The sequence below is a fragment of the Rhincodon typus genome, chromosome 15 (assembly GCF_021869965.1).
Source record: "Rhincodon typus isolate 14 chromosome 15, sRhiTyp1.1, whole genome shotgun sequence".
NCBI classification, from domain to species: Eukaryota; Metazoa; Chordata; class Chondrichthyes; order Orectolobiformes; family Rhincodontidae; genus Rhincodon; species Rhincodon typus.
The window spans coordinates 45034158-45048898 of NC_063346.1; the positions used below are offsets into that span (position 1 = coordinate 45034158).

At 38.1% G+C, this 14741-nt stretch overlaps 1 protein-coding gene across 1 annotated transcript in view; it reads right to left on the minus strand.

Moving 5' to 3' along the window:
• LOC109919602 (dynein axonemal heavy chain 5-like) overlaps positions 1 to 14741 on the minus strand; it is a 251683-nt gene that overhangs the window by 79498 nt on the left and 157444 nt on the right. The window contains exons 46-51 of the mRNA XM_048605989.1: positions 14476 to 14618; positions 10637 to 10771; positions 7937 to 8059; positions 6487 to 6700; positions 5951 to 6174; positions 179 to 377 (exon numbers count right to left, since the gene is read on the minus strand). Coding sequence (XP_048461946.1) covers positions 179 to 377; positions 5951 to 6174; positions 6487 to 6700; positions 7937 to 8059; positions 10637 to 10771; positions 14476 to 14618 — 1038 coding nt within the window. The remainder of the gene's footprint in view (positions 1 to 178; positions 378 to 5950; positions 6175 to 6486; positions 6701 to 7936; positions 8060 to 10636; positions 10772 to 14475; positions 14619 to 14741) is intronic.

Sequence of the window (14741 nt, forward strand, 5' to 3'; positions counted from 1 at the left end):
GATAGATACAGGGTCTTAATGCAAAATTAAAGAAATAAAATTGTACAGTTAAAATGAATATAAAGATCATAACATCACTGATTGATGTGATCTATCATATGAGCTCAAAATTCAGATACGATTATGCAATAACCCAAGTATGTGCTACATCCTGCGTGTAATGTCAAATAATAATGACCTGTGGCCTCAGGTGGATCACGTAAGAAATCTACAAAGAGATTATCACTCTCCACATTGATGATACTCTTGATTTCTTCCCCAAGATTTTCAGTGGCAACATGGATCAATGTTTGATTGAACCATTCACAGTCTTCAGAGTTTGTAAAGCGATCAGCCACCACTCGGGTACATTCATGTTTCCAAAGCTTCAGAAGCATCTATTTAAAACAATATTTGCAATAAGGCAAGGTTTAATATTGGAATCCTTTACACTTATTGTCAATTTGTTTCAAGGTTTACTTTGACAAACAATCACAACTACCATTGGGAAAATCACAGGTTAATGTATAAGAACAGTTCAGATTAAGAACATAGTGAAACAGTAAGCTGGATTCAAACAAAGCAAAGAGAGGCAGTGAGTGATATTTGAGAAATCACAGGCACTCGGTGTCTGATTTTCAATTGGACAATTCCAAATCAGTTCCAATATATACCTGAAGGCTGGTGCACTCACTAGATCTTAGTCATAGTCATAGAGTCATAGAGGTTTACAGCATGGAAACAGATCCTTCAGCCCAACTTGCCCCATGCTGCCCCGTTTTAACAATTAAAATTAGCCCCATTTGCCTGCATTTTGTCCATATCCCTCCTTATCTATCCCACCCACATACCTGTCTAAATTTTTCTTAAATGATGAAATTGTACTCGCTTCCACCAATACCTCTGGCAGCCCGTTCCAAACACTCACCACCCTTTGTGTGAAAAACATTGCCCCGATGGACCCTTTTGTATCTCTCCCCTCTCACCTTAAATCTATGCCCTTTAGTTTTACACTTTCCTACCATGGAGAAAAGCTGTTGGCTTTCTACCTTATCTCTGCCTCTCATGATTTTATAGACCTCTGTAAGGTCACCCCTCAGTGTCTTACACCCCTGGGAAAAAAAAGTCCCATCCTATTCAACCTCTCTTTCTAACTCAAACTCAAATCTTGATTTTCCTCTATTCATTTTAATAGACTGCAATTATATGGTCTAGCAATATACAAGGAAATGTCCTGACCACTGTATTAAAATACAGTATTCACTAATGTTCTTCCATAATAATCAAGATACATTACAGAAACTCTCCCTGCTTAAGCAAACCTATCAACAAAAAATGTACTTTGATAAGCACAGCTTGAAATTAATTTTGGAGATTTATAGAAAATAAACAACCAGGCCATTGCAACGAATTGTTCTGGTGACACTTTTAAACCCACAGGTTAGGCACAGATAGTTCCACTAATAAAATACTCAACAATTTTTAAAAATAAATTAGGCTTTTTGCTTCTACATATTCATCTAGAAGTCCACTCAATGAACTAAAAAAAAGGCACTTGCATTTCCATAGCAACTTTCACATTCACAGGATATTCCAAACTACTTCACAAGGAAACTACTTCAAAATTAAACATTGGTCCCTTTGTGAACTGAGATTGAGGAATTATAATGGAAAATAAGAGAACAGCAAAGGCTTTAAAATTCATACTTTGGCCCAGACTTTTGCTGGTGCAGCAAGTCTTTATGAAAATAAATGATGTGCTGGGGATTTGTTAAAAAGGGATTGAAGTGTAAAAGTTTTTATTCAATTATGAAGGGTATTGGTGAAACCAGCCCCTGGGCTGTTGTGCACATTGCTGAATATATTTGCCTTAAAGGATGTGCAATGAATGTTCACTAAACTATTTCCTGAGTTAAGAAGATTATCCTCTGAGAAGAGATTAAGTGGAATTGGTCTATATTCTCCAGAAGAATGATGAGTAATCCCATTAAAACATGCAAAATTCTTAAGGTGCTTCACAGAGAAGATGCAGGGACAGTGCTTTATTTGGCTTAATATAAGGGGTTGGCTTTTTCAGAGTGAAATGAGGTGAAATTTCTTCAATCAGACAATGTGGGTCTTTGGAATTTTCCATCCTAGAGAGTTGTAGCTTTGTCTTGGGAGTATATTCAAAGCAAAGACCAATTGATGTTTAGGTACAAAGAGAACTCACAGATGTAGGGACAGTGGAATTTAGGTAGAATATCAGCTATGACTGTACTGAAGGTGGAACAGAATCAAATGGACTATTCCTACTTGTTATTTCCTTGAAAAACAATATTTGCTGTCCAGTGCAATCTTTATTGTTATAAACAAACACAACATCCCAGTTGTACAGTCAGGGCAGGATTTTCTGAACTTTGAGTACGATTTTGACCTGATCTCCTATTTGAATGTTCTAATTATTTCTCAATCAGCTGCAAATGGATTCCCTACTTACCTTCAATCCAACTTGGTGCTGACTTGAGGATTCTCCACAACCATTGCATTTAAAAGACTGAATGGCTCCAAACCTCTCTCCCATTACCTGGGATATTTCAATCCTGAGATTTCCTTAAACAATCAGCTTATTTGCTTTCAATGATATTTTTGATGGAAGAAGATTGACCAGGACACTATTGTGGTATCTTTTGCCATTAAGTAGAATAGGCTGAGGACTTTGGTTTACAGCAGCTCTGCCAGTACAGCACACCCTCAGCAGTGGGCTGGGGTGCCATGCTACATTTTGTGCTCCAGTCCTGTGGTGGGAATCAGCAAACTTCTGATTCTGTGGCTACTATATGGCCCTGCCAGTTCACTATGATATATGAGCTGTTTCTCATGATAAAGGTTGCTGCCACAAACTTCTTTAAGCATAGAAAATGATAGGGCTTTCATGGTCTAATGTGATAGAAGAAATCCACTTTCTGGTCTAACTAGAAGAGTCTGTTGGCATTAGCAAGGTATAGTTTATTGCACATTAGCAACTAATTACAGATTATATTAATATGATAGATATCATCAGAGGCCTTGAGGAGATCTAGATGTTATGTCTCACTCCTTCACGATCCTACATTGTTCTGTACTCAAGTCTGCATGACTTCATCATAGTAGGTGGTGCTTATGACACTCCTCAGTATTAACCCTTTCAGACTGTTTTACCAGAGCTGATCTCTCTTGTATGGAGAACAACCCTCTTATATCATCTATACATTTCTATTCAATATCACTTGCAGTATTGTGTTCACTAAAAACTGGGCATTTATCATGGATGAGGAGGAGATGGAGATGAATTTAAATTATGACTGGTCTTCCCCTTTTAAGTCTGAGACGGTAATGTACTGTTTGATGTAACGATTTTCATTTTTTTCTATCTGTTATTGAGGTAAGGCTGACAGGTGTTCCTCAAATCCTGCTTTTTCTTTTAGTTTCTATCTGGAAATAAGCCCACACAGCAAAATCTTTTAAGATATAATCAAAGATGGGATTTATGAACAGTTCACAATATGGAGGAATTGCTTTGCTGCTTCATTCACACACAGACGAACAAAGTAGAAAGAAAGAAAAACGGAAGGGACGAAGTTACAACCTATGACTTTCTTTAAAAAATGAAGTTGGTATTAGTTTACATGATTTACAGTCCAGTATGTCAATGTCCAGTAGGGAGTCTGTCAGTTGGCTGACCTTATTATCAATTCTTCTCCTGGGAGTTGTATTGCAGATAGATGGCAGTCAAATGTGCAGCAATGTTTCCTATACTTGGAGAATTACTCTAGTTTGGCAGTCAAAGTCTGGGAATGAGACTTTGCTCAGATTCAGTACAGTACCATGGACAGGCATTTCAGGTGTTGAGGACCTATTTCAGTGAACTAATTGGAAAGTAATTAAGCTTTACCAGTTGTAGCTTTACCTCCTCCATTGAAGCTTTCATTGCAAGGTGACAAGGTAATTGTGAAAACATTAACACTTATTGTACAGATTTGATATTTTCCTTTGGCCGGAACTGGCTGGAAGTAGATGTGTGACCATGTGGGTAACAGAGTTGAAGCCTAACATGCATGATGGGAAATCATGCTAACATTAAGTAAACAGCAGATTATTTTGCTGTGAAAGAAGGAAGTAAAACCAGATTGCTGATACAGCAAATGGCTGATGCTAAAGGTTATTCGAACTCTGTGGTTACAAAAAAAAGAGATAAAATAAGCCTGATAATAGGAAGCAGATATCTCTTGTTTACACGACCCTTGGAATCTCAGAGTCATGAGTGTTCTGATCAAAGGACATGTCATCGAGCATTCTGCAAGGTTGGAAGAAAAAGATATTAAAAAACCAACATTAGGGACATCAATATCAACAACTTGATTCCCACCGTCGTGAAGATGAGACACTGAGTTTCGAATTCAGAAAAGTTTACAACTCGTTGGTGTGAACCTGGCCAGTTCATCACATCTGGGTAGTATTAAGTCATGATGCTTACAACAGTGTAGTGAAAACAACCCAGAGTAGTGAGTTGAATACAAAGTGGTTATGACTTACTGAGATACATGTATGCTAAAATTGCTTTAAATACTAATAAAAATTAAGTTGTACTAGACTTTAACTTGAGTATCTTTTTATCCATCATGTAAGCTGACGTCTTAGTCCAAGGGTCAACAGAAAATTCATCTCCAAGTCCTTTCTGCCAGCAATAGCTGGAAGCAGAGAGATTCAGGAACTTCTGGAAATATAATCATGTGATCACCCTCAGCCATTTTATGAATCCAACAGGATTTTCCATTTTTAAAAGAAACAGAATTTAAGCGTGAAAATAATAGAAGAGAATAGAATTTTCTTTGAAATTCCTCTTCATGCCCTCTAGCCATAATATATTTTTAAGATGACACACAAACTTGCCAATACAGTGCTTGTATTCCAAGCAGACAGTTGAGAGTGGGGTCGGCACTTGAAAACCACTGGTGAGAAAAGTAAATTTTACAATCATGGAGTTTATTTTGAGATGGAAAAAAAAGATTTTCTTGTGCTTCTTTCAATCTTAGAATGCCTACTGCCCACTAGTCTCCTCTACTTTGGGGAAATAAAATGTAGACTGATTGACTACTTTGTGAAAACATTTCTATTCAGTCAGCAAGCTTGACTCTGGTTTCTGTTCATCTGTAATTCAAATCCTCCAACGAATTCCTACTCCTGACCTCTCAAACCTTGGCCTCCAAAACTGCTCCAATGAAGCTTAACATGAACTTGAGAAACAGCACCTCTTCAATTAGACAATTCACAGTTTTCTAGGCTCAATGATGAACTTAATAATTTTAGATCATAACTTTTTCACTACCTTTCCAGATAACAGATATTGGGCATAATTTTTCACCTCCTTCAGATCCAGTTTTCATTTCTTCACATCCTATTACCATCTTCTATTGCCTTGTACCATCATCCCTTTTGCTAGTCAATCTCACCTGCCCTCCATCTTCTCACAGTTCCTCCCCATTCCCTTTTCCTGCCTTTGTACTTGTTTATAATCTGTTATATCTTGGTTGTTAGTTATGACAAAAGATTTTCAACCAGAAACGTTAAGTGTTTCTTTCTCTCCATAGATGCTTCTTGGATGACTGCATATTTAAAGTGTTTTTTGCTTTTATTTCAGATTTCCAGCATCCAAGGTATTTTGTATAATGATTTATTAACTTTGACAAGAGAGAAAATGAACCCTACTGCTGAGGTCTTCACATTCAAACATGCCCACACAGAACATAGCAAAGCTGGACAGAAAATAGGAAGGTTATGAGATGTGTGAAGAAGAGGAAATGTTATGAAGCACAGCATTGTTATTTGAAAGTAGGAAATATAAAAGAAGAAGCTACATTTATAGAATGTCTTATCATGTCCCATTATAGTCCTTCACAACTAGTAAATTACCTTTGAAGTGCAAGCACCATTGTTATTATAGAAAGAGTACCTCTTTGTAACAAATGACCTCCGCAGTGGCGTTGAGTATGCCCTGCCAAATTCTGGAGAGATCTCGTAAATTAAACACATAATGAAACTTGGCTGGTGTTGGAAGCATTTTAGCTTTGACAATTTGCCACAATTTTCGTGTGATGGGAACAAGCTGAGCTGCCAAGCCTATCACCTCTTCAGTGAATCCCCGCTGCTTGCAGAAATGACCCATTCCAATCACACCTGGAGCCATTAGAAAATAATGTCATAGAAGAGAAAATCTTGCATAATTACTTAAATTTACTTTTCAAAGTAACATTTCCTTGTGCAAAATCAGTTATTCCCAACCTATTCCTAAATATTGCATTGCCTAACCAAATACAAGTTTCCAAGTACTGACCACAATATTAAATCTATGGTCACTAATTACATTTGTACACCTGGATGTGCATAAAATTTATTGCAAATTTTATATTAAGGGTGACAATTGCAAACTGTAAATTATAATGATACCAATTTGCAAAAAGAACTGTATATCCATAAAGTTTGACTTACCAAAGACTTTATCAATGGAGATATTGGAATACAGTGTACAGTTAAAAATGGAGAAATGTCTCTTCAGTCTTTGAGGAATGTCATTCCGTCCTCCACCCGGGTGAATCATTGCAGCAATAAACTGGATGTCCACAATGTGTGTGAACTCTCCTGGCTTCTCCAAGTTATAGAACCCCTTCTGTTCCATCAGCTGTCTTAAAATCTCATTGGTTACCTTAAGTCATAACAAAACAATATTACTCAAATTCTCCTGTCAGTGGTTTATCCCATCCCACTCTCATTGTAGAAGGTCCCAGTCCCAGAACTGTAGGAAGATACAGTCTCATCATATTACATTGCTGAAAATTTAGTACAGTTAGTTGTAACTAGTTAACTGTCACATAATCATGCAACAGTGTATCAAAACACATTAAGAGCAGTCAAAGTTGAAAATACGTTTTACCAATGCAACTTTGTGAAGAGTGAGTTATTGCTTGTTAGATACTGGCCCTTGATATCTATAGTCCCCTAGGACAAACCGTCAAAGTTGTGATTTTTATTGGTCAAATTTTCATGATAGCAACTCATGGTTTCTATTTTTGTCAGGCTGAATTACTTTCCTCAATCCTTGTTGGTGTAACATAAACACTTATTTGACATGGTGTCCTAATGCTATCTGCTCTTTGGCCAGTTTTAAAAGGACTTTTCAAATCAATATTGGAAGGCTAAAAAATATAAAATGAGCAATCCATTTCCCACATTTCCCCAGTCCCCCTTCCCACGGTGGATGTGCTGAGTTATGAAATGTTTCAATTCAAGCTACCAGCCTCAATAGTGGAAAACTTGCCCATAATATTCACCTATTCCTTACTTTCTTGCCCTCACACTCCTGTTATTGGTCATCCTATAGTTCATTCTTGCAGTGGCCTGTTTTTCCACACTACTTGGAAAATAAGGAATGTCTTCATTACTCAACTGGATGAATCTTGACAGTGAAAAAAAATTTGCCCATTGCCAATATTTTATGTCTAGCAAGGGATAGCGCTAAAAGAAGATAAAGACATAGATTTTTTAAAGCCACATTACACTGCCCCAAGTTACCTGCAGTAGTATCCTGGAGGTTAATCATTGATTCTTGGAGACTTTGAGAAGTCCTGGACAATTGGGAATTCTGGTCTGGATTCATATACATATTTGCTCTACAACTTCTCCAGACTCAATTGTTTTAGAAATCAACATTCAAAATTTAACAAGGTGATGTTTTCCTTAAGCTATCGGCCTAGTTCATGCTTAAAACAAAACGCAACGTTTATACTACCAATTTTACACCTTCTTGGCCACCTGGATTTATATATTGGAAAATACCTACTTTATTTTAACAAATGTAGTTTTGTTAGATACCGACAACAAGATGATGGCAATCTGAAATGAACTAAGTCAACAAGTAAACTAACTGAACAGTTGTACTCGCCTGATCACCCCACTTGTTAATAATAGGCATGTTTATATCATCTATAAACACAGTCATTTTCTTTCCAGCTTGAGGTCCATAAACATTCCCCATTCTTTTGTCCACGTAACTTTCTATATTTCTCTATAAAAAGAGAGAATATGTACACTTAATATGAAAAATGGAAATTCTAATAATCTTTTAGGTTGCTACATACTAACCACATGAAAATTGTGTAATATCAACATTGGACTTGGAAAGTGAATGAGTTTTTGATTCTATTTGGAATAACTTTTCTTGTAGGTTTACACAATAACTTTTAGAGGAACACAAGAACAGGAGTGGGCCATTTAGCCCCTCAAGTTTGTTCTGCCACTTAATGAGATCATGGCTCATTTGTGGCCTAACTCCATAAACCTGCCTTTGACCCATGTCCCTTACCACCTTTGCTTAACAAAAAGTTCTCTTTCAAATTTAAAATTAATAACTGCCATTTGTGGAAGAGAGTTCCAGACATCTAACACACTTTGTGTGTAGAAAGGCCTCAGAAAATCTCTCTTGAATGGTCTCACCATAATCCTCAGACTATGACCCCTGGTTCTAGAATCTCCAACCAGTAGAAATACTTTATATTTATTTACCTTGTCTTTTCCTGCTAATATCTTGAAGAAATATCAAATCACCCCTCAACCTTCTAAATTTTAGAGAAAGCAGGCCTCATTTGTATTATCTCTCCTCACAACATAACCCCGGAAAACTAGGTGTTATTTATGTAATTCTATGTTGTACACCCTCAAAGGCCAATCCTTCCTAAGGTGTGGTGCCCAGATCTGATCACAGTACTCCAACTGGGGTCTAACCAAGCTTTTGTATCACTACAGCATAATGTCTGCATCCTCATACTCCAGTCTTTTAGATATAATAAACAAGATTCCATTTATTATTTTCCACACTTATTCATGGCATTTTAAAGATCTATGCACCTGAACCCCCAAGTCTCTTTGGACATCCACTGTATTTAACTTCAGTCAGTCTAGAAAGTACATTGATGTATCCTTTCTCGGTCCAAAATGGATAACCTCACACTTGCTTATATTGAAATCCATTTGGCCATTCATCTAGTTTATCAATATTCCTTTGTTATTTTATGCTTTAATCTACACTATCTACAATGCTACATAACTTTGTGTCAATATTTAATTTTAAAAATTACTGAATGAAATAGAGATAAAATAATGACATGACAGTATGATTACATGGCAATGAACAATCCATTGAACAGTCACTTGAGGTTCAACATTAGATGAAGACCCTCTAATTCTTTTCCTGATATCTGCTGGCCATAATGGAGCTGGAAATCTGTCAGCAAGGACTGCAGCTGACTTCAAATCAATGACACAAAAGGACATTTATACAAGAGGATTAATAATGATTATGGCTTTATAGTACAAATACTGAAAATGTGCAACTGATCATCATTAAATTCAATATTCAGTTGTGAATAAGTAAGAACAGATTTTTGTGTCATAATTTAATGGAGGGATTCAAATGACATCTTAAATTGCAGGACATTTGAGACACTCAGGCAATTTGGTGATCACTTGAACCCCAACACTGATGTATAGCTTGTAATTCTCAGCTGTCTGTTTGGTAATTAGTTTAACATCAGTTCTGCTCGTATGGGCAGGTGGGTGGTCAAGAATTTTCTTTGAGGTCAAAGTTAGCAGATTAGTATACTGTCGAAGGTGCATGGGAGGGATAAGAGACAAAGGCAAGGATACAAGGAGGCAAATAGTGAAAAGGAAGAAATGGTGATAGGGAGAAATTATGAGGTAAAGAGGGTGCAAGATGAATGGGGAGAGGGGGTTGGAGGAAGGAGGGTGCAGAGAGGGGTAAGACAGAGAGGATTCTGAGAAAGATGCACTTCCTTCTCACATGGATCATCCTTTTCTCCCATGAAGAGAGGGAAATTACCACAGAATTGTAAAGGGTGATGCATTAGGAAGAAGACTAGAAGGTTTGTGGTGGAGGAAAAGAATTCCAGATTAGGAGGAAGCGTAGTGAGGTTGGGGGGGGGGGGGTTGCAATAGGAGATATCCCTTGATGTGAATGGCTGTGAAGAATTATTATAAAGAATATGGAAAATATCCTCAATATTCGGAACAGATATCAAAAAAGCAGTTTCGGAGAATGGGATTATGAAAGCATGTGTATGGATAAATGCTTTTGCTAGGAGGAGTTACTGGCAACATAGCAACTCAAAAAAGACAAGTAGAGTGAGTCTGCACTTGGGAATATGCCATCAGTGGATGGAAGGAAAGGATTGTTAACAAGCAGATGTCACAAGTGGGAAGTGGATGTGTAGAAGCATTCCTGGAGGATAAAATCTAATTTGCATGACTAACGTGATAGTTTGAGTGCCTTGGAGAAGGGGTTTGGAAAAAAGTCAGATTTGGAAACATGTCAGAGTTAGAAAGGGTTATTATCATGCCCCACTGGAAGACAGGATTTTAAAGTCCGTCAGAGTGAAGAGGTGTCAGTATAAAGTCAAAGGTACTTCATTAGGGGGGAAAGAGTGCTTTAGTGGCAAACCTCTGAACCTGCTGTACAAGGTGGCTGTGGGAAGTTGTGAAAGCTGACAAATTGCATCATTAAAATGCGCAAGATGGAGATTTTGTCTTAAGTCAATGTAGTTCAGGGGGTTATTCATTCACTTTATACCTGCAACATGAAAGGTGTAGTGGCTGAGGAGAAGTTGAGGCTTTTTGGTTGATGAATCTCAGTGTTATACTTAGAAAGGTAGCTTTTTATGTTGACTGTCTTCGCAGTTCCTTGTTCACCAGTCAAAAGCACACCCTATGAAAAGAAAGCAATTTAAATCATTTTGGTTAATAACTTCCTTCTGCTCAGGGTGGCACTCCCAGTGTAAAATAACAAAGACAGCAATGAAGAAAGGGTACAAATGTTGCATAGTTGAGATTCAATTGAAGATAAAAGGTTTTCTAGATCTCGCTCATGAGCTGCGAGCTATGTCTGCAATTCTAGGTGCATTTCCAAACTTCCATATTCCACTCTACATTGCAGTCACTATCATCAGCTTTGAGCCTCCCCACCTTCCCACCCAACTCTTTTATCTAAGAATTAATATACCAAATTTTCCACAAGCTCCAGGCCAACCACAGAGATACCCAACAGCATTATCCACTGTCCCCTCATCATGGGGGAGGCGATGGCCTAATGGTTTTATCGCTAGAGACCCAGATAATGTTCTGGGGACCTGGGTTTGAATCCCACCACGGCACATGGTGGAACTTGAATTCAATAAATATCTGGAATTAAGAATCTAATGATGACCACGAAACCATTGTCGATTGTCAGGGAAAACTCATCTGGTTCACCAATGTCCTTTAGGAAAGGAAACTGTCATCCCTACCTGGTCTGGTCAACATTTGACTCCAGACCCACAGCAATGTGGTTGACTCTTCACTGCCCTCTGGGCAATTAGGGATGGGCAATAAATGCAGCCTAGCCAGCGACGCCCTCATCCCGCGAATAAATAAAAAAGAAAGCCACAGTGGTGTTGACTTCCAAAGACTCCCCAATCCATCCTCCCATCCCACAGTACCCTGGGACCTCCCATGTTATATTGGTTCCCACATTTATATCTAGAGTTCTCTCTCACTCCTTCACCCGAGATCGGTCCTATTCCTGTCTTCAAAAGGGACAGTCCCCTCTGCATCCTAGCACAGTGGCATTAGTCTCTACTCGAATTTGCCACTTTCCTCAATGCAACGATGTCCCCTGTTAAACCCTCCTTCACATTTACTGCCCATAACCCAGGTCTGACCATGGTCCATCATACCAGACTGACTAGAGGGTAATGAGCATGAAACACAGAAAGTTAGCACACAGGAGCAGTAGGTAATCTGGAAGGCTAATGCAATGTTAGCTCTTATTTCAAGGGGGTTGGAGTTTATGCCAAGAAAAGTGTTACTGCAACTTGCAAAGTGCTGGTGAGGCAATATCTAAAGTATTATGAGCAGTTTTGGCCCCTTTATATAAAGGAAAGGTATAATTTCATTGGAAGCAGTTCAGAGAAGTTTCATTAGAATGATCCCTGGTACAGAGGGATTGTCTTATGAGCAAAGATTAACAAGGTTGGGATTCTGCTCAATGGAATTTAAAAAGAATGAGAGGTGATCTCATTGAAACAAAGGATTCTGAAGAGGCTTGACAGGGTAAATGCTGAGAGGATGTTTCCCTTTATATAAGAGTCTAAAACCCAAAGGGATGCCATTCAAGACTGAGATTTGGAGGAATTTCTTCTCTCAGACAGTTGAGATACTTTTTATCTCCCTGCCGCAAGAGCTGTGGGAGCAGAGTCCTTGGGTATATTTAAGGCCGTGATAGATTCTTGAGTAGTGGTGATTGTGGGGAAAATGTACTAAAGTAGAAGTGAGGAATGTCGGATCGATCGTGATCCTATTGAATGGACTAGCAGACTCGGGGCGCCAAACAGCCTACTCCTGTTCCTATTTCTTATAGTCTTATAGACTTGGGAGGGCAGTCCCAACTGTGGATAGTCCAGCCTCCCAATTAATTTTTCACCAGTGTCTGGGAGAGTAGTAAACTGCATAGAAATTAGGTGAAATTAACTAATCATGAGACAAAAAAGTATAGAAATATGGCTCTCACTGTTTAGACATGACACCCTCATCTAGCCCTTGAAACCTGGAGGAGAAAATTGGATTTCCTTCCTTCTCAATGTCAAAAATCCCCGCTTCTATTCTGGTCATATTTTCCCAGCTTTCTCGCATTGCCCAGGTTGTTCAGATGATGGGAGAATTCTTCCCCATGTCTCCAAAATGAAATCCTGGATTCCATTTGTCCTATTAATCATTTTCTCAACCTGCCCTGCTACGTTCAATGATTTGTACGCCACCAGGTCCCTTTGCTCCTGCAGCTGCTTTAGAATTGTACCCTTTGGCTTACATTGCATCTCCTCATTCTTCCTCTCAAAATGCTCAACTTCACATTTCCATGCATTAATTTCATCGGCCATATATCCATTTACTGCACCAGCCTATGTCCTTCTGAAGTTTATTATTCTCCTCCTCACAGCTCATAATACTTATAAGTTTTGTGTCGGCTGCAGATTTTGAAATTGTGCCATGCACACCAAATACAGATCAAGAAAAGTACTGATTCTAATACGGATTTCTGCGAATCTTCACATATACTTTCGTTCATTCCAAAAGGCAACTATTCACCATTATCGTTTCCTGTTGGTCAAGAAACAACTGGGAACTTCCAAAAATCTCAATAAAATTTGCAATTGGGCAGAATGGTGATGTGTGATTTGAATACAAAGGCACATTGCAGTTACACAATAGTTAAAAGCCAAGGTATGTAGGTGAAGGATCAGAAGTAGACAAAGTAATTTGAATGCTGAATTACAACCCTGGATCAGAAATATATGCCACCCCAAATGATATTGTCTCACATCAAGACTTACCTTACAATTTTTTCTTGTTACCAGTAGACCACAGATTTTGCAACCAGTCTAATTAATCTATGAACATTTTTGCCATCTGCCATGTTGAGTTAGTTTACATCAGGTCTAACAATTAATGATTAATGTGCTCAAAACATATAAGTTTTAGTGATTGTAACAAGGTCAGCCAGGTGGACATCATGGAATGAGTTCCCTGATTGGGCCAGGTTAAGAGCCCCAATCAGGGAGCCCTGGCTGACAGATAAAAACAGGAGTGTCAGGCATCTTATTCACTCTGAGAGCTGGCTCTGAGGAAGCTGTATCAATGTCAAGGACTTTCCACATCTAAATAAAGGGTTACTTGGTGATGGGATACTGGCCTCTGGAGTTATTTCAGGTTCCTTAGCATATTCATCATTTCAGGTCTTTGGTCTTATGGTTCAGGCCCTTGCTCTAGATTCAAATCTTACTCTAAGACTTGTTGGTAATTGAAGAACACAGACATTAAAGCAAATGCCAGGGCCAAGCCTCAACCAGATAAGTGGGTAGGATTAGTATCAGGAAGGTCACCAAGCTATAAACCCACCTGCCAAATTCAAAACTAATGATTGATATTGACAGAGCATTGTAGCCACCCCATGTAATATGGGAAAACCTGTCAGTGTGTGTACTCATCAATTCAAACAATACAAAATATCAAATATAAAATAAAAGTAGATGATGCTGGAAATACTCAGCAAGCCAGGCAGCATCTGTGGACTGAACATTTTCTGTTATTTCAGATTCCCAACATCTGGAGTATTTTGCCTTATTGTTGTAATGGAAAGTAGCACCATTAGGTCACGTAAAGTACCATCCAGGTTCATTTACTGTTAAAAATTTATATAAGTTAAGAATAACACCGTCAGGATTTTCTTTCTGCATGAGTGAAATGAAGAACCCTTTCCATTTGCATTGATTTTTAATCTGACTTAACATTCTATGCCAATTGTCTTTGATTTCCAGCTTTCTGTTTAACTATTACAAACTAATACAGTGATCAGTGTATCCAGAAAGTTCAAAATACCTTGTACTGTTTGGCAATATTATGAATAAGAAAATTTGTCCTAACATTGTCCACATTTGGCACTAGGATCGATCCATAATCTTGGATGGCATCTACAGGATAAATATACTCCTCCACCTGTGTGCTCCAGTGTAACCAGTTCCCTGTTGTAAAATGAAAAAGAAAACACTTTGAGAATTGCTTCATAAAATGAAGGGCAAAACATTTGATAAACAAAAAAACACTCAATTGGAATATTTTGAGTGAAAAATAATTAATTTTAATTG